Here is a 26623-nt window from a genome sequence, read left to right on the forward strand (position 1 = left end):
GAGCGATGGTCAGAATTAAATAGGCAAGACTAAAGGATACGGTGCTGTGAAAGGGTTAGCTGTCACCATCGTGGTCCTGTCATCCTCGTGACCACCATCTGTGACCGTGTGTGCAGCATCTGTGTGCTGGGTGTGCAGGGCGTTTTTGACTCAGTGAGTAATATCTGGGTGTGGTTTTTATTTACTTTTACCCTCTCAGATAACCATAGGAAATGGCTCCAATCATTGTGTGACATAGTTCATTAGTACAGCAGGAGAAACTAAATGCTATAGTGATCTTGAGCTGCTCAGAGCTCACTGGGGCCGTCTGGAAACTGTCTTCACGTAAGATTCACCTTATCTCTTTTTTGTCTCTTATTAAAGCAATTGAATATTTTTAAAAGCCTTTTAAAACTTTCCCCCTCAGAATAATGAAAACCACAATCAGGTCAAATTAATATTTTACATGTAGATAAATGTATATCACTTTCTGTATGACAAAGTGAAATATGCTTGCCACAAAAAGTGCTTGCATCTGAATTCAGAGGACATGGTAACCCTTTGCTTCTCTCCTCGAACAGGTCCACCCGAAATTCCACTACAAGCAGGCGCATGACCCCGGCACAGACACCTCCTGCGTGACTTTTTCCTATGATGGCAACGTCCTGGCCACTCGCGGAGGTAGGTTAGAGACCTCCTTCTTGATGTGTCTCTACATTGGAGGGGTCATAATTAACGCTGACAGATGTCGCTCTAGAATCCGAGCACTTTGTGGAGCTAGCGGTGCTGTGGTTAAGGAGCCTTTGCCTGTCTGATCTTTTTCCGTTAAAATGCATGCCCAATCTGGCAATATTCCTTTATTAAGAGGTATCAAGTAAAACTTAGAAAATCTGTACTTTTGTGCCTAAGTTTTAATTTTAGCTTCAAATTCCATCTGAATTTGAAACCTCCAGTTATGACTTTGTTCCCTACCTAATGGAACTTTGTAGATGACAGTCAGTATTTTTATATCATTTTATAATTTTGCATCTGGTATTTCAAAGTCTTCTATTTGCTGACCATTGATTTTTTTTCCAATTTAAGCACTAACTCAATTCAGTTTTTTAAAAAAAATTTTATGCCTGGATGTTAGTTTTTTATGGTTACATAGTTCTTTGTGATCTTATTGTAAGGTTACTTACCACACTCATATGGTGGAATACAAGTTGCTCCTAGTTGTTTCCTGAATCTTTCTTGCATGGGTAAACTATGTGTTAACAGAAAGAAATAAGAGAATAGGGAGGGCAGCTCATGAGCAAAGCATTGTGGGGAGGTGTGGGAGGCGACCCAGGACCTTCAGGTAGGCCCATTTGTGGGGACAGAAAGGAAATGGCAGGTGAGGAGGCTGGAGCCATATTACAGACCGCCTTAAATACCACGTAAAGGATTTCGTCTTTGCTCTGCAGGCCAAATTAATCTAGCAGCACCATATGTGGTCGTTCATTCCCTTACTCAGCTACTACATATTGAGCGCTACTCTGAGGCAGCGCTGTGATGGGTGTGCACTGTGAGCATCAGAGACCTGGCTCCTTCCCCGAAAGAGCCAGCAGCCTGGTGTGGAGGGTGGAGGGGGTAAGGAGTACGTGGTGAGACGGGCTACCACTTTCCCCGCCACTGAGCCAGTCCAGGGCCTTGACCCTCCAGATCTCCATTCAGAGTCTCTGTCCTCCAAAGCGGACTGCTCTCGTTTGCATGATTAAACTAAACCGTAGCACATGTACCTGTATTTCCTATTTATGGTGCACATGGCAAAGGTGGATATGTACAAAATATGTATTTTGGTCCTAAGATGATTTTTTTTTAAAGATTTTATTTATTTATCTTTAGAGGGGAAGGGAAGGAGAGAGGGAGAGAAACATCAATGTATGGTTGCCTTTCGTGCATCCCCTGCTGGGAGTTGGCCTGCAGGGAACTGGCCTGCAACCCAGGCATGTGCCCCGACTGAGAATCGAACCACGATCGTCTGAGTCGCAGGCCCGCGCTCAATCCACTGAGCTACACCAGCCAGGGCTCCTGAGATGATTCTTAATTAAGACTGTATATACTGCCCTGGTTGGTGTATCTCAGTGGATTGAGTGCGGGCCTGCGAACCAGACGATCGTGGTTCGATTCTCAGTCGGGGCACATGCCTGGGTAGCAGGCCAGTTCCCAGCAGGGATGCACGAGAGGCAACCATACATTGATATTTCTCTCCCTCTCTCCTTCCTTTCCCCTCTAAAGATAAATGAATAAAAGCTTTATTTAAAAAGACTGTAAATACTTTTACTTACAAACAGTGGTTCTTACCCAGGCGGGGCCAGGGAGGGGTTGTCTCTGAATCCCCTGGGAAGGTTTTTCAAATGATAAATGCTCTACTGGGAAATCCTCACATTCAGTCTTGCGTCTTTAGCATGGTATACCCGGGTCTCCGAGGCAGAGACAGGAGAGGAGATTGGAGTAAGAGGGGAGCATCATTTGAAAATTCTTCCCAGAGGATCCTCAAAGAGGCCAGCCTCCTGCACCTCGACCCCCACCCCCATGGATAATCACTCCCTTAGGAGTACAGGATGGATTCCATTTCAGTCAGTCGTCCGGTTGATAATTCGTACCTTCCCCTTCCACCCTGTAGCAGCTCCTGGGTAACGAGTCAGCCATGGACTCCGCACACGTACTGTGTCCCGTCGTTTTCCTTCCCGGGTGTGTAGAGGACGGCAGAGGGAGTCTGTTCAGCAGAGTCCCCAAGATGTCGTGAGGTGCTCTGCTAGCTCCAGAACCCGCCAAGTTAGCCGAACTGTGTACTGGAGGTTAATGTTTTCTTACTGGTTGAGAATTGTGAGGGAGGATATGTAACCCTTTTTTAAGACTACGAAGGAATGTTCAACAAAGTTCTTCCCATACGAGCAGGTCCCTAGTCCAGCCCGCTGTGGCCCAGTGCACCTGCCCAAGCTGGGTCTCAGAGGCAGGTCACTGGGGAGAGTGGGGTTTCTGCTGAACTCTCCACTCACCCCATGTGCACCTGTTGCTGATCCTTAGTGGACCCGGGGGGTTGAGGCAGGTCTCAGCTGCGGACGCTGGGGAGAAAACAGTGAAGACGTTCCGATAGGAGTTTTGGCTCTCATTGTGGTCAGGAATTAGTGGTCCTTCAGAAGTGCAAAGAAGTGATTCTTAAAAGAATATTCGTGATACTTGAACACGCGTGGAACAGTTGTGCTGCCCAGCAAAGTGAAGAGCGATAGGCACAGAGGCCGTGAGACCGGAGGGGCAGGGACCCCGTGCTCACCCTCGTTCACCTTAGTGGACAGCTTCACAGACACACTTGAGGGGGGAAGAATTCGTTCTGAATTGAGCTACTTTCAGTCATGACAGCTGTTGAATTACTGTCTTCCTAAAAAGTCCGGCTGTGCTCAAGTCAGCCAAGGGGAACTCCCATCTGCTCTAAAACCACCCTTTAGAGTCGATTCTCTCGGGCTCCTTCTGCTGCAGATGCTGCCTCAGTCTGGAAAGTAATTTCTAGAAGACCAGTTCGTTATTCATATATCTTCTACTGTTCTTCCAATTAATGCGTTCAAGCTCCCCAAACAGTTAAAAAATGTAAAACCTTTCTGTGGGCATCTCCTTTTCTCCCCTTTATCTCCCTTCTGCTAGTTACATGGGGGACCCCAAAATGGAATGTATTTATATAAAAGCGTGTATTTATTCTTACATGTTTAAACTCAGTCACCTTCAGAGTGCTCTCCATTTGATGTAATACTCCTGTCAAGCCCTGGCTGGTGTAGCTCAGTGGATTGAGCATGGGCATGTGAACCAGGCGATCACAGTTCAATTCCCAGTCAGGGCACATGCCTGGGTTGCAGGCCAGTTCTCCGCAGGGGCCAGTTCCCAGCAGGGGATGCACGAGAAGCAACCATACATTGATGTTTCTCTTACTCCCTCCTTCCCTTCCCTTCTAAAGACAAATAAATAAAATATTTTAAAAAGGATTAAAAAAAATACTCCTGTCAAGACTTGTTTCCCCACTGCCCAAACAGGTTTTGAGCGCATCGATTTTGATGCCTTTTAGTTCTTCTGTCATTTTTTGTTTCACCTCTTTCTTCCACACCGGCAAAACAGTTCCCTTTGAGGGCTTTTTTCATCTGGGGAAACAGAAAAAAGTCACTGGGGGTGAGATCAGGTGAATGGGGAAGGTTGGGCATGGGAATCATGCTGTTTTGGGTCAAAAACTGCTGAACACTCAGCTTGATGTGGGCAGGTGTGCTTATAAATCACCTGTCATGAAATGGACAAACGCATTGATGAAAGAGTCTTCAAAAAAAATTCATTGACACTAAACGCAGCCTCTCACAATGACGCCAGCTGGTGCACTGATGCAGATGGGTTTCTCGAACACTCGCCTAGCATGGGAAGTTTGTACTACAAGGGGCCAACCCTCCAGAAGATAATTCTGGTCTTGGGGGGATCCCCCCTTGTATGCTAAGTTTAGCAAATTCCAAATGTGAAACTGGGTCTTTTTGCACAATTCACTTTGTTTTTGTTTTTTCTTTCTTTTTTCTCTATCAGGTGATGATACATTAAAACTGTGGGATATCCGACAGTTTAATAAGCCACTGTTTTCAGCTTCGGGTCTTCCAACCATGTTCCCAATGTAAGTAGCACATTTTTAGGATCGGATAAGCATAAGGGAATGAAAAACACATTTATTCACCTCAGTGTTAATTTATATCATACGTCTTTTAGATCTTCTCAAAAAGGGATTTGAAGAGTGTTTGAAATGGGTTTTTTGAAAAATGCATTTCATTTTCCCTTTTTATTTTGCACATTCTTAGACTCTAAAACTTTTTCTGAAGTTGAAATGATGTATGTTCATGTGTTTTTATGTACACACACACATGAGGTCTGTCCAGGAAAAGTCCAGCCATTGTTAGTGAACAGTTAGTGCCACATCGATGTAAGCTGGCAGCCAAGGAGAGTGGACTGGAATGAGCATGTGTGAACAGTGACGACTTCACTGCACTAGTCAGTGGGGGTGGTAGACACCACTGAGTGAGCATGTGCACTGTGTGGCCACCACATTCAAAATGACTGAGCAAGTAGAGCAAAGAATCTGCATCAGATTTTGCTTAAGCTTGAACATTCCTCTGTGGACCCTATTCGGACAATTCAGAGGGCCGCAGCCACGGGCAACTGTGATTGGCAGCTTCATCGTGACCATACACCAGCTCGTGCATCTTGTGCAGAGTTTTCTGGCAAAAAATCAAATCACCCAGATGACTCAGGCCCCTACAGCCCAGATTTGGTGCCCTGTGATTTTTGGTGTTTTCCACAACTAATCCCATTTGAAAGGGAATGAATCTCACTGATTTCCTGAATGAGAGTCAGAAAAATATGACTGGGCAAATGATGGCGATGGGGAGAACTGTGTGAGGTCCCAAGGTGCCTGTTTTGAAGGGGACTGAGGGGTCATTGTCCTGTGTACAATGTTTCTTGTGTCTTGTTATCGTCTTCAATAACTGCCTCTATTTTTCATAGCATGTGTCTGGATACTTTCTGGACAGTCCCCGTATGTATTTTGGATGCATGTGTAAGTCTTGGGGCAGTAAAAATACTTTAAGGGACTGACGTGTTCTTTTAATATTGTGTGAATGACAGGGTAGGCTTACATTTTTGTTGTCTTTTATAATTTGAACCCTTTACCATCAAAGTGATCTTTTATAGTTTGCAGCATTATTACGTATCGGTTCCTTAATTGTTTTAATCATCTTTCCAGTCAGGAGTTCAGTCACCTCCCCTCACTCATGCTGTCTTGCTCTCGGAGCACTGTTTTCTCCACCCTCCCAAGCTGACGGGTGAAGCATTCACAGATTTTTTCCTGAGGCAGCTGAGGTGGAGTTTGGCATCTGTACCCTGCAGTTCACACCTAAGCCCCATTTTCTGTTTTGGTAGAAACGAGATTTCGCTTCTGTGTTCACTAGCGACCAACAGCGAGGCGAAGGTGGAGGTCAGGGGGGCATCGGGCGGCGGGGGGCTGTGCAGCGACAGCGCCGACCTGAACACAGCCTGCTGCCCACGTCGCTGCTCTGCTAAGGCAAACCGATGGGCACACCTGAATTTGTAGCCGATGAGAATTTTTTGAGCTCTTCTGTCGGCCTCAAGTAGCACTCACTCCAGAACTGGTGTGGGCCGTGGCTTAGATCATGCACGAGCAGTGGCCAGACCTCTTACAAGAGCAGTTACCGAATCACAGCCACGAGTTCGGGTCCAGCAATGCGGCCTGCTCCTCATTTCACGGTGTTTGACTCTACACAACTCAGATGATTTGAGTGGTGGCGGCAGTAACATGGTTCCAAAGCCCATTAGAGCGGTCACCTCTTTGACGTTAGTCACGCAGCGTCTGTGTGTGCGTGGATGCTGTCGCTGTCCGTGTAGCATCTTCCCACATGCCTGGCGCCGAAAAGCCTTCCCGTGTGTGGGAGTGAGAAGCACAGATTCCGGAACCAGGCTGCCTACGTTTGAATCCCAGCCGCACGACTCTCTTTTGTGGTCTTGGACAAGGTTTACTTAATCTCTTCCTGCCTCAGTTTCCTCATTGGTAAAATGGGGATACTAATAGCTACCTCCCAGGATTACTGTGAAGAGTAAGTGAATTAACTTAAGTGCTTGACTCATAAGTCCCACTTAAGAGTTATCTCTTATGACAGTGATCTTGTTCATGTTTTATGTAACTTGCTTATTGTTGCTGCTGTCCTGTGGGGCCACGAGCCTGTCCTTACCCGCTCCTTCTGTCCGCAGGACCGACTGCTGCTTCAGTCCAGATGATAAGCTCGTAGTCACCGGCACATCTGTTCAGAGGGGATGCGGCAGCGGCAAGCTTGTGTTCTTCGAGCGCAGGACTTTCCAAAGGGTGTACGAAATAGACATCACGGACGCAGTATGTATGCTCTTCTTTCCCCCCTGCTCTGCGGGTGGGGCGGAGTTTGCCTGTTGGATGCCTTTTGTGTTGGTTTTTAAACACAACGTGAGCCCTGGCCCATATACTTCAATTGTGGCTACTTTTTTTCTCCATCACAATGAACTTAATTTCTGTTAAGTTATTTGGAAGTTCAAGACATTTTAGATTTAACTTACACATATGAAAAAAAAAGCCCCTTTAGTTTTCTTTACAGATTAACATTTGCACTACATTTATCTATTCATTCATATATGTCCTAAGACCGGACATGTTATAATAATATAATAATAGTAAAGATTCCCAGAGTATAATCTGAATTCCTTTCAGGTCTTTCCAAATATGTATTATTATTTAGATGGTATTATTCATTGTTATTTTCTGTGTATGAACCAGGCCAACTAATGTCTGTGCAAATTTTCTTTGGCTCATTGTCAAATTCCTCGGTAATACTGTATGACTTAGTGCTCTTATGTAGGTCCTCCGGTTGTTTCAGCTCTTTGTATATATTTGAGACATATTAAGCACTTAAATGGTTCAGACAGTCGGACAACTGTTTTTAAATCACCAGTCAAAAACTTCTTCTCTAATGGTCTAGCATTACTGTGGCGTTTAATTGTGGGCCTCGCATTTGAAGCCATGGTGTAGTTAGAGACAATATAGAAATAACAGTGAGACTAATACTAGATGAATGCTGAAGTTTTATGGATCCTGATCTTGTGACGTCATTTGAAATGTGCCAGCACTTTTTGGGGTGCACCCAGGAGCCACCTAAAACACTAGCATCGAAGAAAAAACACTCTTGATTCTATCAACTTAAATCTCAAGAAATAAAATTATTATAATTGAGCTGTTCTGTTATGCCTCTCAGTGACTACACATTTTAGTATTTTTTATGGTGTTGTGTTTTTAAACTGTGATTTAATGAATTAAGGGACGTGGAAATCTGTCTTTAAAGACATGCTGAATTTCTGTAGTGTATGGAAACGCCCTTTGCTGTGTTGCTCTGAGTTGCTTTTCTAGGTAGATCTTTTTCTCCGTAGCGCTTACCACCACCTCATCCATTGGAAGTCAGTGAGGGCAGAAACTGTTTTGTTCACTGCGATGTCCGGAGGGCTTAGAAGATTGCCTGTTACATAGGAGACACTCAGTCGGTACGCACTGAACGAGTGGGTGGGACACAATCGGCCTTTCATACCCGTGGATTTTGCAACTGTGGGTTCAAGCAACTTTGCACTGAAAAAGATATTTTCCTAATTGTAGAAAATTGGTCCTTAAACATTACAGCATCGCAACCATTTACATAGTATTTACGGTGCATTGTATTAGGCGTTCTAAGTAATCTAGAGATGATTTAAAGTACATGGGAGGATGTGCAAATACTATGCCACTTTATAAAAGGGACTTGAACATCTGCAGATTTTGGCCTGGGCCAGGAGTCCTGGAACCTGTCCCCCTGCAGGTGCTGAGGGAGGACTGTACTTGGGAATGCGAGTAAGTGCTGCGTATTGTGGAGCTCCGGTGGATCTGTGGAGAGCGAGGCAGGAGAGAAGTGTTTAGAGATGGGAAAGCAAGCTGACCTTGGATACCGTAACAGGAAGGTGACATTGTGTTGTGGCTTTTTTTTTTAAAGCAAAGGAATGGCACATTCAGATCTGTGTTTGAAGCGTTCATTTGGACTGGAGTGTGAAGGTTAGATTTAAAATATTCAGTGTTCATTTATACGTGAAGTCTGAAGTTTATAACTTGGGATACTGAATCAATGTTCTGTGTGACTAAAAAAAGAAAAGAAAAGAAAAGAAAAGAAAGCAGGTGATGGAAGAAAGACAGCGAGTTCTGGTGTGGGTGTGTTGCACTTGAAGTACCTGTAGGACCTCTGGGTAGGCGGGTAGGTGAGTTTGGGGCTTAAGAAGAAGAAGACAGTTTTGGAAGCAGCATTTATAGTTCATCGTTGAAATGTTGGTTACCAAATGGTTAGGTTAAGGAAAGGCAAAAAGGAGAGAGAGAATGAGCCTTTAGGAAATTCGAGCATTTAAGGGATGGGCAAGTGAAGAGAAGCAAGCAAAGGAGAAGGGTCAGTGAATCAGTGGACTAGACCATATATTGAATTGTCTTAGAAATGCCAGGTACCTTCCAGGGGCCTTGTAAATCATCGCTGTAGGGTTTGTGTGTCTTTTAATTGTTATTGACATCAGACAACATTGTTTTCTGCTTACATAGTAGAATGGAATGTTGGAGAGACTTCCAACTGCCTCCTTGATCTGTTTTCTCAGGTTTTAAGACAGTCTTCTTGGAGTGAAAGACAATGAACAAACGTGTTCTTTGGAAGGGGTGGCGGGAGGGGGGGGACACTTCAGTGCTGTGCTTGTGTGACTAGCACGGGCAGTGGTGGCCTGAGGTCTGTCCTGGATGTGTCCGTGCCCTTGACTAAAGCAGAATTGATTGTGCCTGTGGCACAGTCTCTAGGAAAACAGAAACTCCCAGAGCTGTGTTCTAGAGTGCTGAGCTCAGTGTGTGTTTGGAGCTGAATGTCATTCTCAGGGGATGTGAGAAAACTGGAAAAAAAAATCTGAAGCAGAAAATGTAAAATATTTAATAATATAAATAACATAATATTTCACCAATGTAAATGTAAACAGAACTCAACAGCAGCATTAACAACCATTGTTCCTCCCAAATTTGCAGGGGTGGGGAGGGGAGGGGGAAGTGGGACTTACAATCCGAAAAATACAGTAGCCTCTTTTCTAAATTGAATTCCATTACACACTCACTGTTGTTTTTTGTGTAAGACACCACAAACTTTTCATGTTGTGGGAAAGTTATTTATTATCCTATTTTATGTGATAAAAGTATAGGAGTGAAAGAATGGACAAAAATATGTATCAAACTTTAAGAAAATAATTATGTTTAGAAGAAACAGAAAATTTTAAACTTTTTCAAAATTTTAGTTCTTTAGGAAATGCTTGTAAATAACATTATAAACTATTATTAGCTAAGTAATTTTTCATCAAACTAATTTATTGCAGAGTGACTAACAGACTTTCCTTTTTAATTGATATATATAATTTAAGGGACACTGTTTATGAACTTGTACTAGCATATCACCATTTGCTCTCTTTTTCCAAAGCAGAGTGAAAAACAGTTGTTTTGACCTAGTTTATTTAAGATAGTGGCCTCTTTACCTTAGTCGCATTTTGCAGTAATTTGAAAGACATACTAGGCATTTCCTTGGGCAGAGAGAAAAAAGGTAGAGAGGAAAAGGCCAGAAGTTTCACGCTTGATCCTGATGGTCTGTTCCATTTGTTTGTTTAGGTACTTTGGTGGGGCCTCTGGTTCTGTAAACCAAGACTGAACAAAGTGAGGAGTGGAAATAAAAAACCCCAAAACCTTTCTTTTAAAAACAGCTATAACACTTAGCATAATTGATCTAGCTGAAGGGAAGGGAAAGGAAATTTGCTTTGATATTTTCAAGTGGACTGCCATAAACATTTCAGAGTCGAGAATCAGCATGTAATGGTACAGTTCTTTTAAGGAAGGAAACAGTTATTTGTGATTACCTAAAGAATACTTGATTATCTTTAAGAACATTTTTAACCTCTGAAGAGAATAGATAGTGAAGAACGGGGATGTATTATATGGATATTAGATATTATATTATATAGATATTATATATGTATTAGATACTTGCTTCTTGGCACTTGTTTTCCAGAACGTCCCCTTCCTGTGAGAAGTGAAATCTAGATTATACACGTGTCACTTATGTTCTTTGAAAAAACACTCAGAATGTCAAGTATTAGGTATCTGATGTCAGTTTGGAATCTTACTAGTTTTTTTTTGTGTGGAGCCGACTCTGCAGTTAGAGAAGGTATATATTCTGGATCTGTCTTCCTGGAATTTTATCAGTTATTTTCATCTACATCAAATGGAGAGAAGTGAAATAAAAATTACTTTTATATTGTTGTTACTATGAACTCTGGACTTCTCCTGATAGGGAGAACCTGAAATCTTTCTACCAGATCTGTGTGCTTGCTTTCTTAAGAAGTATAGATACAGGCTGTCTCCATGCCCCTTATTATTATGGACATTGATGGAAAAAGATACAATTATTGTTAAAATTATTTTAAGTTACCATTTATATACTTACCAAAAGGATGGAAAATTTCTTATTGAAGGCAATGTGTCTGCTTACAGAGGTAGCCTACTACATATAACAAGGTCTGTCCAGAAAAAGTCCAGCCATTGTTAGTATAACAAAAGGTTTGCATGGCATAGATGTAACCTGGCAGCCAAGCAGAGTGGACTGGAATGTACATGCATGAACAATGCTGACTTCACTGTACTGGCCAGTGGGGGTGGTAGATGCTGTTGAGTGAGCATGTGTACTGTGTGGTCGTCACATTCAAAATGACTGAGCAAAGCCCTCCGTGCTGTGGCTCAGTGGATTGAGGGCCAGCCTGCAAACAAAATGACTGAGAGAGTAGAGCAATGAACCTGCATCAAATTTTACGTTAAGCTTGAACATTTCTCCATGGAAACTATTCAGATGACTCAGAAGGCTGCAGCTATGGAGACTGGTACGGGCAGCTTCATCAAGACAATGTGCCCTCTCATGCATCAGGTCTTGGGCACAGTTTTTTGGTGAAACATCAAATCACACAGGTGACTCAACCCCCCTATAGCTCAAATTTGGTGCCCTGTGGCTTCTGGCTTCTCCCAAAACTAAAATCACCTTTGAAAGGGAAGAGACTTCAGACCATTGATGAGATTCAAGAAAATACAATGGGGCAGCTGTAGTGATTGGGAAAACTGTGTGAGGTCCCAAGGGGCCTACTTTGAACAGAATTGAGACATCGTTGTCCTGTGTACAGTGTTTCTTATATCTTTTGTATACTTCAACTTGTGTATACACCTCTATTTTCCTACTACATGGCTGGATATCTTCTGGACAGACCTTGTATATTGAGAAAATGAGGTCCAAATTGTATAAAAAATCATTTATTAAAAAAAACCCCACCAAATTTCCATGAAGATCAACTGCATTTTCTTCTTTATTTAATTGGATGAAGTTTTGAAGGGAACATGAATTTACATTATTTTTCCGTACCTTACTAGAGCTGATTCTTTGTATATACATATCAATGCAGATTATCGGATTAGCTTTTTGTATCTTAATTGTACTTTTATGATTATAAAAATAGTACATATTAAATCCCAGCAGTTGACAATGAAGAAAAGGTTATTAGTAAATATCAAATGTAACCCATATCACCCAAAGATTATTTCCAGATATGACATTTAAATTAATAAATTTTTATGTCCAAGAAAACTATTATATGTGTGAACATATGAAGTGACATACCATATGAAATGAAACTATTGCCACTTTTATTTCACATTAAAAGTTTTTTATGTTCTTATTTGGAGAGAATATTGATATTTTAAGTCCAAAGAGATTGAAGAGGAAGAATAAATGGGTATAACAGGGCCATTAAGTAATAGGCCCTCCATGAAGCTAGTTGTTTATCTTAATTTATTAGTGTTGGGGACATGCTGACCATTCCGACAGTCATCTCCCATTATTGTGCATATGGAAGGGAACAGAAAGGTCATTCGAATTAAGGGACATTCCAGGAGTCCTCAGAATTGGCTTTAGAATGTGTCCTTGTTCTTATGTTGGAATATAGAGATAACCAACCTGTGAAGGTTTGTCCCTGAAGGAGCTGGACTCACCTGTGCTCCCGTCTCATACTCGACTGGACTCACGATCCGTCTCACTGGTGCAGAGTCCCAGTTCAGGCAGGACCGCGCCTCTTCAGAAACCGTTTTCCAGAGATGAGTCAGGTGGGGTCCTTGCCCAGTCAGGATTATTCAAGGCCTGGTGCCCAGAGGGAGCTCGAGCTGTCTGTCAGCCATGCAGATGCCAACTGAAAATGAACGTGAAACAAAGAGCACATTTGGCGTTGATCCGCCTTCTCAAATCTGGGGAAACCTTCTTCATGTGGAGCACATGGGGATGGAAAAACTAGACTTGGAGTTCACTGGCTTTCCGTGATCTGATTTTCATTAACGAGCAGTCAGTCAGGCAGCTGATTGGGGAATAGCAGGTGCTTTGAATTATGGATTATTTTGAGTAAAGAGATATCAGTTTAATGAAATTTGCTGTAATTCCTTTCTTGGGAAGATCAATGCGAATTCTAGGTGGATCCTAATGAACATGCTTCTGTTTAATGGAATATGTGTTCTCCCGCAGCCAGGTAGTGAGACGGTATACCCGTCCGAGGTGTACGGAGCATTTGTTCATTGAGACCAGGAAGGCAGGGCGTGTGAGCACCGGTTGTACCTCGTCTTCCGGGATGCAGAGATGCATGGGTGTTTGGTAGGGAACCTGGGAGTAAGGAGGAAATGGAGATGGTTTATTTAGTAACGGTGCATTTGGTGCACCATTTAGCCCACCAGTATAGCAGTTGCCTAGTCATTTCTCTGGCCCCACCCTTCCCAGGGTCCAGAGATAAGTTCCAGGCTAGCTCTCACCACATGTTTTACTGTCAGGAAGCATGGTGAGTGGTCAGCACTGCTTTCCGCACAATTGCTTTCTTTAATCACTGAAGAAGAGGGATGCCATTGGGCTATAATGAGAAACACCATTGTGTTTTTGCCGCTTTCATGGTCTGGATTAGTAAAACCTTTCTTGGGATATACTGAAGCTGGCAGCGCACATACCAGAGTTCACTTTAAACAGTCACTGGAATTCAGCTGGACTCCTTACTAAATTAGCTTCACACTGCCCAAGGATGGGGGCTGGTGTCAGCAAGACCTGATGAAGTTCCTTCTCGGTTCTTGTGGCATCTGAAGGTCTCGTGTTGTGGGTGTCTCAGGACAGTGGTTTGCAGGATTTGAAGGTTATAGGTGAGGAGGTATATGAGAGGCCAGAAAAAAGAAACCATCGATTTCATGGTGCTTCCACTGTTGGTGTCTTCCTTAGGAAGTCTTAAAAGGTTTAGATGGGGAAAAATGACAGGCACCAGTTTAGTGCTTTTTTTTTTTTTAGTATTTAAAAAAAATCATACCGTAATTTGATCTCTTTGTAAAGTATATATTTCTGTGCCTTTCAGTACATGTTTAGTTTCATATAGCCACCACAGCTCGGTCAGGACACAGAGCAGCCCCGGCGCCCCCAGAACCCCTTTGCATGCTGTCCCTCTGTGGCCGCACTGCCAGCCTGTGCCCTGTGCCCTGTGCCCACTCCTAACCCTCAGCACTCACTGATTGTTCTTCACCACAGTGGTGCCTTTTTAAGAACGTCTTCCAGGTGGACTCGTGCAGGATGTAACCTTTTCAGGCCAACTTCTTTCTGCAGAATGAACACCTTTGAGGTTCACCCAGGCCGTGTGTGTGAAACAGTAGTTGCCGGGTAGTTTCCACCGTCCAGCACAGTCTGTCTGTTCAGGGACGTTTGGTTATTTCCTGCTTTGGGAAAGTATGGGTGGAGCTGCTATGAGCATTCACATGTAGGATTTTGTGTGTGATCGTGAGTTTTCGTTTCTCTAGGTAACCACCTAAGAGGAGGCTGGCTGGGCCATATGGTGAGTGTAGGTGTATTTTTATAGGAAAATGCCAAGCCAGTCTTCAGCGGAGCAATACCGTTTTGTACTCTCACCAATGGCATACACATTTTTCACTTTGTGTCCTCACCCACATTTTTGATTGTTGGCATTTTGAATTGTATACATTCTAATATATGTGGTACAGTATCTCATCATGGTTATAATTTGCATTTTCCTAATGGCTCATGTTGTTGAATAGCTACATGTGTTTATTTCCCATTTTTTATATCATGTTTGGTAAAATACCTATTCAGGGTTTTTTTTTTTATCATTTTAAAGTCTGATTGTGTTTTCTTACTGTTAAGTTTTAGATGTTCTTTATATATTTTACATGACAAAATTTTTTGGAGGGTTGGATATATGATTTACAAATATTTTCTCTCTGTTGTTTGTTTTTTAACATTTTTCCTGAAGTGTCTTTTATGAAGCAAAAGATTTTAATTTTGATAACATCTGATTTATTAGTTTTTTTCTTTTGTAGAATGTGCTTTTGGTGTTACATCTAAGAACTCCTCAAGGGACCCTAGGTCACACAGATTTTCTTCTAAAAGTTTTGTTTATCCCTGGCTGGTATGGCTCAGTGGATTGAGTGCTGGCCTGTGAACCAAAGGGTCACCAGTTTTATTCCCAGTCAGGGCACATGCCTGGGTTGCAGGCCAGGTCCCTAGTGAGGGGCGTGGGAGAGGCAACCACACATCGATGTTTCTCTCCCTCTCTTTCTCCTTCCTTTCCCCTCTGTCTAAAAATAAATAAAGAAAATATTTTAATAAAATAACAGTTTTATGTTTTACATTTAGGGGTGTGGTCCATTTTAAGCTAATTTTGTGTAATAGAGTGAGTTACAGATTGAGGCAGGGACAGGACTAGAGTGAGGTTCAAGCACAAAATTTAAGGCAGTGCCAAAAAATTCAGTAATGAAGATAAATAATATTTTAGTGCAACATTTAAAAAATAAAAATTATTGCCCAAAATAATGATGAATAAAATACCAATAGTCTAAATAAAAGTGGGATCAGTAACAGTGCTATGCCGAGCTGTATCAAAGCCTGAGGCAAAAGAAAAAAATCAGTTTGTCTAATGCTGTCTTTATTTAAAATTTTGACATTTGGTTCATCACAGATTTTGGGGGTGGGGGCGTGGGGAAGGGTTGAAGTACCAGCATGGGGGAAACTGTAAACTTCTACTTCAGTGATACATTGAACTCTGGACTAGGTCCCCAGTGTACCTACCACCATTTACTTTTCAGAGCCCTCAGACAGATGCTCCATGCCTTTTGTCCAGGTTTTATACCTGCATTCAGAGGGAGAGACTGCATGGCATGTGTTTCTGCTGTCTCACCCAGAACCAGGAAGACTATTTCTTATTTTAAAAGATTATTTACTTATTTATTTTTAGAGAGGGGAAGGAGAGAGAGACATTAATGTGTGGACCTCTCCTATGCCCCCTACTGGGGACCTGGCTTGCAACCCAGGCACATGCCCTGACTGGGAATCGAACTGGCAACCCTTTGGTTTGCAGACTGGCATTCAATCTACTGAGCCACACCAGCCAGGGCAAGGAAGACTATTTTTAAATAAAAAAAATTACAACAGTGATGGAAAACTTACAGTGAAATAGTACAAATTTCAGCAGATGTGCCTAGGAGGAATCTTCTAAGATTGCTGCCCATTTGCAGGGACATTAATATTGTAGGAAATAAGACAGGATGCACCACAGGCAAAGCTCCTATCTCTTGCTCACCATATTTTGCTGTGTATAATGAGCACTTTTTTGCCCAAATTTTTGAGGGAAAAATAAGGATGCACATTATACATGGGTAGTACCTGAAATACCTTGTATCTGTTCTTATGTTTTGTAATTATTTGTTACATAAAATTTCTTCTACCATAATATGTTCAAAAATAAATGCTAGAATTCCTTTATAATACAAAAAAGTATATAAATAAAAATTGAATTAAAAATTAAAATGAAAGGTTTTTTCCCTGAAAGTTTGAGCCAGAAACGTGGGTGTACATTATACATGACAAAATATGGTAATTAGCTGCCATCTGGCATCATTTCTAGTCATCGCCTTCCAGGGTCCACCTTCTTGCCTACCTGAGAACTGCAGCTTAACTCGCCTATGTGAAAATTAGACTGACTGTAACAGAAGATTTCATCTGAAGAGTTCGTTCCCGTTTACGAAGGCCCTTACCATCAGCTCTTCTTCCTTCTTTGCTTTCAGCCTCACATTCTCAGAGCTCATGTCCTCTACACTCGTCTCCCCATGGAGGTAGAGAGCAGCCGGGCAGCAGCCTCTGTTTGCGTGAAGATTACAAAGTTACTGTTCACAGTCTTCTCTTGTCTCCATGAACCACACTTCGCTGTTGTTGTTTCTAACATTTCCTTGTGGGGTGTTTTCTCAGCATTCTGTTATCTTCGACACCGTCTTCTTAGCTATTTCTAGATTCTTAAGTGACCAAACTGGAGTAAGAGTCTTGTTGGTGCCGTTTGGATGCCAAGGGATACTTCTAATGCTCAGCATAATACATGGCACGCAGCAGGTGTTTGGTGAAAATGCATTTGCTAATTTTGCTTTACCTCTTATTTTATTTGATTCTAGTATATCCTATTGGACTTAATGTAGTGGCCTATTTCCTACCACCCTCTCTTGGTTTTGTTTTTTTGTGAGTAGATTTTTAAAAAGTTAATTTGGAACTTCAGAGTGTAAATGTTTTATTTTAGATTTGATGAAGAAAGTACAAATTTTATTTTGTCTGCTTTTTTAAAACTTGAGATGATCCTTTTTCAGTCTTACTAAAAATAGCCGTGTTTCAAGTTCCATGGAGGGACTTGGAGGAAACACACATTTACTGTGGATGCTTAACATACTGCTAATTTAAAACTCTAATGAGTACAATGTGTTTGGGTGGTTATAATGTTAATGAGCATGACCTGTGCCTGGGACCTATCTTGCAGAAAACTCTCTGCTTTGAAGTAAAAATTATTGGTTGGAATTTGTCACGATCCTTTTTCAGAAGTCCAATCATTACTCCTCCTTAGAAGAGAAGACAAATTCTGATACTTACCTCTTGTCTCTGTAGACTTCTGATTCGGGCGCAGTCATTTTGATGATCTGCATCCTCTTCTTTGAAGCGTTTACTGCAGGAATCCTCATCCCAAACCTGCAGTGAGATGTCTTCTCCTCTAAGACTGTCTTTGACAGTGACCTCGTTGTTGGAGGTGCCTTGTTGCCATGAAGGGCCCGTCACATGCTGTTTTAGGCTACACCCGTCACTGAAGGCAGCAGAATGAGGACAGGAGGGGGCTGTCCGGTTTAACTGTTACCCATTTGCTAAAGTCATTTAACCTGGAGCAAAGGGCAACTGCTACTTCTTGGTTTCAGTAGTTTCAAAAAAATGCTGTTTACTGTTTTGCTTTCATTTCTAGTCCTTTTTGGAACAGTAGAAATATCAGCATTGTCTCTTTTGGTTAAACAGAAACTGCCCCACACCCCCCCCTGCTTGCTATACAAGAGTTTAGATTTTATTTAATTGGTGTTTCAATGTATCTATGTTCCCTTATATAGACATAATTGCCACGAATTATGGCAATTATGCAACACTGGATGAAGAACCAGGTGCTCAATGATACGACTCTGATGGGGAAGCATGCCTGACTCCTCTATAACACATCGGAAAAGGAGAACTTGATTCTGTAGATGGTTAGAGCTATTCAAAATGACACACTGTTCTTTACATAACATGTACACATACAATACAGTAGAAACAGGTGTCTAACCCAACACCATGTCACACCACTGACAGAAGACCACGCGAGGGACTTTATGTCTTGTGGAATTTTTTGTGACCGTGTTTCCTCTCCCGACCTGAGTGTGATGAGTGATCTTGGGGAACAAGCTTTCCAGCTGTCCTATCAGAACTCTGGCCAAACTCCCACTACTATACATAATATGGGAAAGAGTGAGGTCTGTAATGAACACATCTCCCAGGGCAGTGTTTCTCCCTTTTTGGAGTGGTAGGTCGTGCCGTGTCTTGTATGAGGAGAGGTTGTGAGACCTCCAAAGAGCTAAATAAGAGGGTTGATTTGCAAAGCGTCTTTCCCTCTCCTATGTGAAGGTGAATAGTGCTTTATGTGTCCTGTGTAGCTCATCTTTGAAGAATTAGCTTTTCCTGTAGATTTTTGGTTTTACATACTTGATGATTCCCAAGCCCTGATCATTGTATTTCCTATCTGGTAGCTAGGGATTGAATAGTTTTTTCCACTTATGCTTCATTCATTAACATAAAGACAGGATTTATGGTTGCAGTCTTTGTGCCCCTCTCCGCTGGTGATGAAGGAAGAAGGCCAAAGGGCCTGGCTCGGTGTGGATCAATGGAGAAAGGCGGCCTTGCCTGAGGCTCCAGCCCACCAGACCCCTCTCAGGCCAAGGGGCCCCACAGCTTGGCACACCCGCAACCCCCTGGGTGCCCGCAGTGGGAAGCTCGGCTGGAGTGTTGGTTGGGACGAGCTTCCTGGAGGTGCTGCTCCTGGGTGGGTCTCTGTGGTGTGGGACCCCGGGGGCATCTGTCCCTCACTCTGTGGACTCCAGCTCCCAGACTCTCGTTGGTAAGAGTGGTTGCCAGATTTTCTTCAGTCATAATCTGTGCTTTCTTTGCCTTTATAAGTTCTTCTCAAATAGCAGGATTGGACCGAACTAAAATTTAGTGTTTTGAATTAGATGAAGAAAATTGTGTTTAATTTTCTTACCCAAGAGACTTTCCATTTTCTCTGAGAATGTTTTTTGTGATGAAGTTCGTTAGGCAAGCTTGCTATCAGATGCAGATGGGACTCATTTAGTGCCAAGGACAAGGACCAGATTCCAGACTTTTGCCGCTTTAGCGCTTACCTTAATTTTAGAGCAAATGCTGTAGGTGAATGGATGTTAATATGTGCATTTTCCATGGGCTTGGTGAGCATCAATTTCACCATTAGATGACAGTTTTTAAAGAGTGTGATCTGTGAATCTGCCCCAAATGTTTGTGGCGGGGGCTGTCCTGTAGCAGCCCCTACACTGACTGGTAAAAGCGCTGTGGCATTTTCTCCTGTTCACCACTGGGATTCTGTCTGGTTTATGGAGAGAGGATTAGCTGGGGCAGGGAAGGGAGGAGAGTGAGATTTACAGCAAAGAGGGACAGTTGCTGTAGGCCTGGCCCTGCAGTGACACTTCTCTGGAGCTGGAGGAGAGTGGAGGAGGAGGACGGGATAGGTGTGAGCGCACTTGGAAGAGCGGAGAACATGGCTGTCTTCAGTCTGTGCCGTGTGAGGGACGTCTTCGTGGGGGGCACGTGGGTGTTGAGAAATCGTATTTATTGGAGACTGAAGCCAGCTCACAGGTTTGCTTCCTGAACTGCAGGGAGTGAGGCCGAGACCCCGGCCTGTGTGCGCTGCAGAATCACCCACATTCATGGAAAGCAAGGCCTTGGGAAGAGAGGACAAGGCCTGGAGAAGTTTGGAGAGTTCTCACTCACCCCTCTGCCTACCCGGCCCAGGATTTGCATGTGGGAAGCGGTTTTCTTTCTCTGTGAAATAAAACTTTGAAAATCTGAAGTTCTTTCTCCAGTACTTTTCCATTTTCTCTGGCTTCTTTTTATTTGTCTTGGACTCTCATCTTGATCTGTGTTCTTAGCCTTGGGGGTCAACACACTCGCACACGACCGTGCCCATGTGCCAGGGAGTCTATGCCCGGGAGGCTGCCCCCGGACAAGTCTGCAGGACTGTGGACAGTCTCCTTCACGGACAGGTGCAAGGCTCCTTATTTGAAAATGCTGGCAAACGCTTGTTCTCCCCAGGAATCAGTGAGTTAGCATATCCATTCTTGGACTTAATGACAAAAACAAAACAGGAAAAAAACAGATGCAGTTTGGTTTACAGTATGGGTCAGCAGCTGGGAAGGATCAGGAAATGGTGTTTCATCATAATCGGGGCTCACATATAAAATTACGAAGGGTGTTGGGCTTCTCTTAGCCTGTGAAGTGGAATAAGGTGGGGTTTGGGTGTGCATTACAGACGCCTGAGATGTTACGCAGGCATCGATTTCTTTTACAGTAACATTTGTGAACTGGGTAGTGGTGGGCTTTTTTCCTTTATGATTTTAGTAATACCATCTGCTTTTTAATATAAACTTGCTAAGATTTCTACTTCTGGGTTAGGTCAGTTTGGAACGGATGCAAACTCTCCGACGTCTCACCCTCCCCGTCTTCTTGAACAGGACTCGGTGTAGTGAGGTCGGATGAGGGAACCAGCGTTGCAGTGGGAGGAGGCTGCTCTGCGTGCAGGGCTGTGACCTCAGGAAGGCTGCCCGGCCTCCTGAAAACCTGTTTTTTTCTTGTGAAGTGGAAATAAGTTTACTAATTTTGTGGTATTGTTGTCAGGATTCAGTTACTTTAAATAGCAACGGTCCAGATACCTAATAGTTCCCTTCCCACTGCATCCTAAAATACGAATTTATTCCTCTCATTGGTTTAATTTTCCTTTCCTTATTTGCTTCCGTGATTTCACTTAAAGTAAACCCCTGAAGGACAGAAATAAAGTACTCAGGGTTTTTCCCGGCCTTTTCACTTTTGCTCAGGGGTAGTTCCAGAATTCCTGTTTTGGAGTTTTGACACTGCCTTCTGTGCACGGCACTCTCTTCTGCCCCAGCCCACCCCCCTCTCTTTCCTCTGGTCTCTGCAGAGAAGAAAGATCCCTGTGTCTTGTAACTCCTCCTTGTCATCTTGCTCATGATCTCCAGCTCCGGTTAGCGTCCCTTCGAGGCTGCTGCAAGGGCTGAGAGCTTTGGGGTGGATCGGCGTTACTCTGCCTGGTCAGCTGAGGATGCTAAAATGAAGGTGGGCTTCGGTTTAAAAGACTAAACCTAGTTCGCTGCTCAAGTGGAGTTTAGCTTAGGCAGCCAAAGGAGGACAGTAGCCGTCCACGCGTTTTAGTAAGATGAAATAGATAAGTGTGAGAACAAAATGTTTTATCAATTTGACCGAGCAAATTGGTGGGTTAAGATAATACAGACTAGTTTCAGGATCTAGTTCTTTGCTCCGTAGTGGTCCGCTGCCCTTTGAAACTCTTGATGCAACATGGAGGCTTTCGCTTTGATCCTGTAGACCTCCTCACGACGTTCTTCTCCGGTCCTTTAATTCGGCTGCGTTTTCTTCATTTGCTGCATGGTTCAGTAAGTCTGTGCGTTGGAATGCCTCAGACCCCCAGCTGCAGAAGCACCTCTTCAGGAGCAGAGGGTGGAGGAAGTTGGGTGGTTGGCTGACTGAGTGAACGCAGTCTTTCAAGTAGTTGTAGCCTCATCTGTCTTCTCATGGTTCCCTGGGCTTCTCGCAGGCACGTGTCCCATTGTTGTAAAGTAAAGCCTGGGATGTATGTTTGACAAGTTAGCGGCGTGGCCGCTCGGCTTGCTCCCCAGCCTCGCCGCCGTCTCAGGGATTGTTTGGTTTGGCAGGTGGCCAGCTCTCTGCTATAAGATGCATTTCCTTGACAGGGCGGAGTGCGGAGCCGCATTAGCTGCAAAGTTCATGAAGGTTAGCTAAACACACACAATAAATATTAATAAACAAAAAAAGCCCACCCGCCTTTGACTTTGAATTCTGTTTCTTCTTTCCATGCCCTGGAATCCCCGAAGTATTTGATTAATAACCAGCCTTTAGGGTAATTGAGCCTTAAGTACCATTCGCCCGAGCCAGACGGCTCACAGAGCCCACAGTGGCTGCAGCGGTGACTCGCCGCTGCAGTGGATGGACGCAGCTCCGGGGCGACTGTTGAGTGCCAGGGGTCTTGTTTGCTCTCTCCTTGCTTCTGTGCGGAGAGGAGTGTAAGTGTGCTTCTCCGTAAGAGCTTTCGTGGACCAGCCAGGCGTGTGTGCAAGAGCTCTGAGGGCAAAGGTCTGAACAGGAATAGACACACACTGCCCAAGCTTGCGCTCCCTGGAAAGCAATCGGACATTGGTCTGCTCGCCCGGGCAGGTGCCTCTCTGGAACATTTACACCCTCAGCGTGGAGGGAGAGAGAACAGTAGTAACCTGCTGCCCCTGGAAACCGCCTGTTTGGCTGGGTGTCTTGGAATCTACCAGGCCTACATTGTGGATCCTTTCCAATTCTGCACCCTGCTCACTTGAGAACATATTTGAGAACCAGTAATCGTAGACTGCTCAGCCAGACCTCTAGAGGACCAAGCAAGAGAAATAACGTTAGTACCATGTCCTTAAGGTTGCCCCAGGGCCGGTTGTGAGTGGCTGGGGTTTCTGAAGGCTCGTGAAAGCCCCCCTCACTCTCTCCGCTTGCTCTCTGACTTGGGCACACTCCTCTTAGGACCCCAAGAGGAGAGACCCGTCCCTAGTGCATTTGTAGGACACTTGAGTATAATAAATGGTCTGGGGAAATAAAATTATTCCTCACAGGTAGTCATACTTTAACTTGAAAACGATTTCCAACTCCAGTTGGTGGAGCAGTCATTTAGGCACGGGTGAACTGTGGCTTCTATTTCCATCTCGTCCGGGAAAACTTACTGAGCACCAGACGCCAGTCTAGTAGGGACTCGGGACACACAGCCACACGAAGCAGACCAAGGTCCCTGCCCATGTGGGACATACGTTCTGGTGGGGAAGACAGGATGATAAGCTCAATTAACAATAAATTACATATTATGTTAAAAGGTGGTATATGCTATGGAAAACGAAAAAGCAGAATAAAGGGAGTTTAGGGTCCAGCTGGGTAGCAGTAACACTTCAACAGAGACTTGAAGGAGATGAGCATTGGCTTGGATGAACTTCAAACATGGGTTAGGGACGTGACTCCCTAACATTCCCACGTTCCCGGCCATGTCCCCCCCCCCCCCGGGGGCGGGGCTCCAGGGGTCTAGGGGTGGTTCTCCAATCAGTCTCGGTGGCGGCACACCCATGGCTCAGGCTGTGCTTTGCAGGCCCTGAACTGTCGATGCGTTTAATTCCCTCTTACCTGCCAGGCAGTTTTATGGGGAGAAATGTACAGACTATGTGCAAAATAATGACAGCCCTCCCCCAAAAGTCAGACTGTATGTGGTTTTATGATTTATGGTTTTTCAAGTTTTCCTGTTAATAGTCACTTACTATTGTTTGTGTGAATATATTAAAATATATATTCATTTATCTTTAAGTGCAGGTACCATAGATTGAAGAAAAATTGTAGAAAGAAAACTTAAATTGTGAAAATCTACCCATCTAGCTTCATCTCCCTCATACCAACAAGGAGAACACAGACATTCTGGGGTGATATTTTCTCAACAGAACGTCTCAGCCCCTTCAGTGGTTCTGCCAGATGTGAGTTAGCAGTCCTGCAGGCCCCTTTACATTTCCTTCTTAGCTCCTCGGGAGTCTGAGGAGAGGCCTGGCAGCCATTTACACTGTACGTGTATTTTTAGCCAGTCGAGTGGGAGCCAGAATTTCTATCAAAAGGGACCTCAGAGGTTCCCAGGGACTCTGTCTTAACGAAAGAGTGACATGATTAGGGAAAAGAGACCAAAGAAGTTCAGCCCGAGGCAGATCTGGGGGACAGGAACTCCGTGATTCTCATTTTACTGGGAGAGTAGAAAATGGCAGCACCTCACCGTCCTCTCTTCCCTCCGTCCGCGTGTGTTGCTTGGTGCGTCCTAGGTGGTTAGTGAGTGCAGACGTGACGCTCCCACTCAGTCCTTACCCACCTCAGCGAGAGCAGTGGACCTAGCCTGGTGTGTTTTTTCCCCGTCCACTCGAGTGTCATCTTTCCCCCTTAGTTCCATCCCTGCCCTCCGTCCCCACCCTGCCCTCGCTCCAGGGACAAAAATTAAAACCAGGTGGCAGTTCCACGGGTTCTTTTCGACCCCGGAGCACCACTCACTTTCCTCACGAGGAATGAATCGAAAGGATCAGAACTTCTGCGAGCCGTCTCTTAAACAGCTTTTCACTGAGGTCCCTGTACGGTCTCTGCATTCCGCCTCTCTGCTTTGCTTCTGCTGTTGTCCTGCTGGTTTATCTCAGAGGTGGGGCAGGATCCTTTGGTGCCTGCAAATATGTGTTGTTCCTGAGAAAGCTTTATGAGGTTTGGATCTTTGGGAGCTGAAAACAGGAACCACCTGGCCCCAGTCTGCTCTGCAGAACAGCGTGTTGTGTGTGTGGCGTGAGCCACCGGGGTCCCGCTCTGTGTCAGAGGTAGCAGGACTGAGCCTGGTGTGGTGGGCACTGCAGGATGTTAGCCCCTTGAGGTGGTGGGGCGGGGTTCACAGTGGCCAGGAGCAGAGAAGAAGGATGTTGGGAGGGGAACGTCGTCGTTATTTTTATGGTGTCACACAAAGAAGTGACAGTATGGAGTTGAACTTCAGGAATAGGATCTTATGGGTTAGAAGAAAATGTCCTAAAACTTAGAGTGACCGTTCATTCGGCATTCAGTTTACTAAACTAGCCATCCCAGTACCAGCAGGCTTTTCTGAATCTGTATTCAGCCTCTGTTGGTTACCGTGCCTTTCCTTTTCAGAGTGTGGTCCGCTGCCTGTGGCATCCCAAGCTGAACCAGATCATGGTGGGAACTGGAAACGGACTGGCCAAAGTCTATTACGACCCCAACAAGAGTCAGAGGTATTTAGGGGTGTTGCCTCTTCGGGAGGGAGGACAGGGGCTGGGGGCAGGGCTTCTCATGCCACCCCGCGTTTACTTGCTGCCTCCTTTGATGGGGATCCATCCACCCTTTAGAAAACGCAGCTGGCACAGAGTGAAGCCCCAGACTTTTAGCATTGTGCTTGAAAGAGGATTTGGATGTCACCCTGGATCCACACAGAATTCAAAGTGAAAGTTTCCTGGGGATTTGCAGTTCTTTAGCTGAAATGCGGAGGGCAGGGGGGCACCCTGCCCACTTTGCATACCATCCCGGACAGTGGCATTAGCAGCAATGCGTGTCAGGGATTAGCAAAGCAGGGCACAGACCACTTACAGGAAATGGGACCGGCTAGTCCGTTTTGGTCCCTTTTTGTCTGCCCTTTCATCGGACACTGGTGTGGATGTTTGCCAGGGTGGCAGGTCTCTGCCAGCAGAAAGGACAGCACAGACACTTTCCACTGCCAACCCCATGCCCACCCCAAATGCCAGGCATAAGCACATCAGTGTGTTTCAGAGAACTGCACTCAAAGTGCAGTCGGTCCCTCAGTTCTGCCCCTTGTCCTCGGGCGCAAAGATGGGCATGGAGGGACGTGGGACCGGATGGTTCGACTCCTCTCTACTGGGCTACAGTGGTTGAATCGTTCTTTCTTTAGAGTAAGCCTTGGTTAGCTAGTACTAAAATTCACACGCTCATTTCTCTGAAACCCCCCGGTAAACATGCTTTGAGGGCCCACAGCCTTACCGGGAAAGGAAACCCGTCCTTTGTTAGTGAATGTTTGTTAACCACACTTTGGCTCTGAATGGAAGCAGACAGTCCTGTTTCCCTTCAGAACTTTTGGGACTGGGATTGGAGCCCTTGCCCTATGGAATAAAGCTATATATTGTGATGTTGAAGAACAAATGGGATTTTGTTTGTTACTGAAATTGAAATGCTAATGTAACTAGGATGAGAGGGAGCCCGTCCCACTCGAGGATACAAGGAGACCGTGAACTCCATTTTGTAGCCCCATTTGGGAAGCGCTGCCTTTGGAATCTCTAAGAAGCCTGCGGATTTGTATTTGCTTCTCCTGAACGGGACAGCCCGTATGGCTGGGAGAAGTGACGTGTTGCAGGCGCGCTGTGTGGTTAATCCCACGCATTCTGGGCTGCAGCCCCTCGGCCACACTGCCGTGCCAGCACAGTCCCAGACGCGTGTGTTCATGTGTTTGAGATGTGGACAAGTGCCGCTTGGGTCTGGACCACCCAGACAGATCACTTTCCTCTGGGACATCAACGAAAATTTGAACCCTCTGTCTGATCTTCGGGGTGAAAAGGTTGATTAATGTTATTAATATCTCCTTAGGATTTTAATTTTAGGTTATTTCTATAAAGTTTTAAACCAGCTTTCTGCTGCCCAGTTACTTCTAGAGGAACCCCTTCTCTCAGCGGCAGCCGCTG

General features: G+C 44.4%; 1 protein-coding gene across 2 annotated transcripts in view; it reads left to right on the forward strand.

Moving 5' to 3' along the window:
* WDR70 (WD repeat domain 70) overlaps nucleotides 1-26623 on the forward strand; it is a 221689-nt gene that overhangs the window by 175587 nt on the left and 19479 nt on the right. For both annotated transcript variants that reach the window (XM_037063201.1, XM_037063200.1), the window contains exons 11-14: nucleotides 561-660; nucleotides 4555-4639; nucleotides 6784-6922; nucleotides 25068-25168. In XM_037063201.1, the coding sequence (XP_036919096.1) occupies nucleotides 561-660; nucleotides 4555-4639; nucleotides 6784-6922; nucleotides 25068-25168 (425 nt within the window). The remainder of the gene's footprint in view (nucleotides 1-560; nucleotides 661-4554; nucleotides 4640-6783; nucleotides 6923-25067; nucleotides 25169-26623) is intronic.

The sequence above is a fragment of the Sturnira hondurensis genome, unplaced genomic scaffold (genome assembly GCF_014824575.4).
Source record: "Sturnira hondurensis isolate 20B ecotype Veracruz unplaced genomic scaffold, ASM1482457v3 Scaffold0014384, whole genome shotgun sequence".
NCBI classification, from domain to species: domain Eukaryota; kingdom Metazoa; phylum Chordata; class Mammalia; order Chiroptera; family Phyllostomidae; genus Sturnira; species Sturnira hondurensis.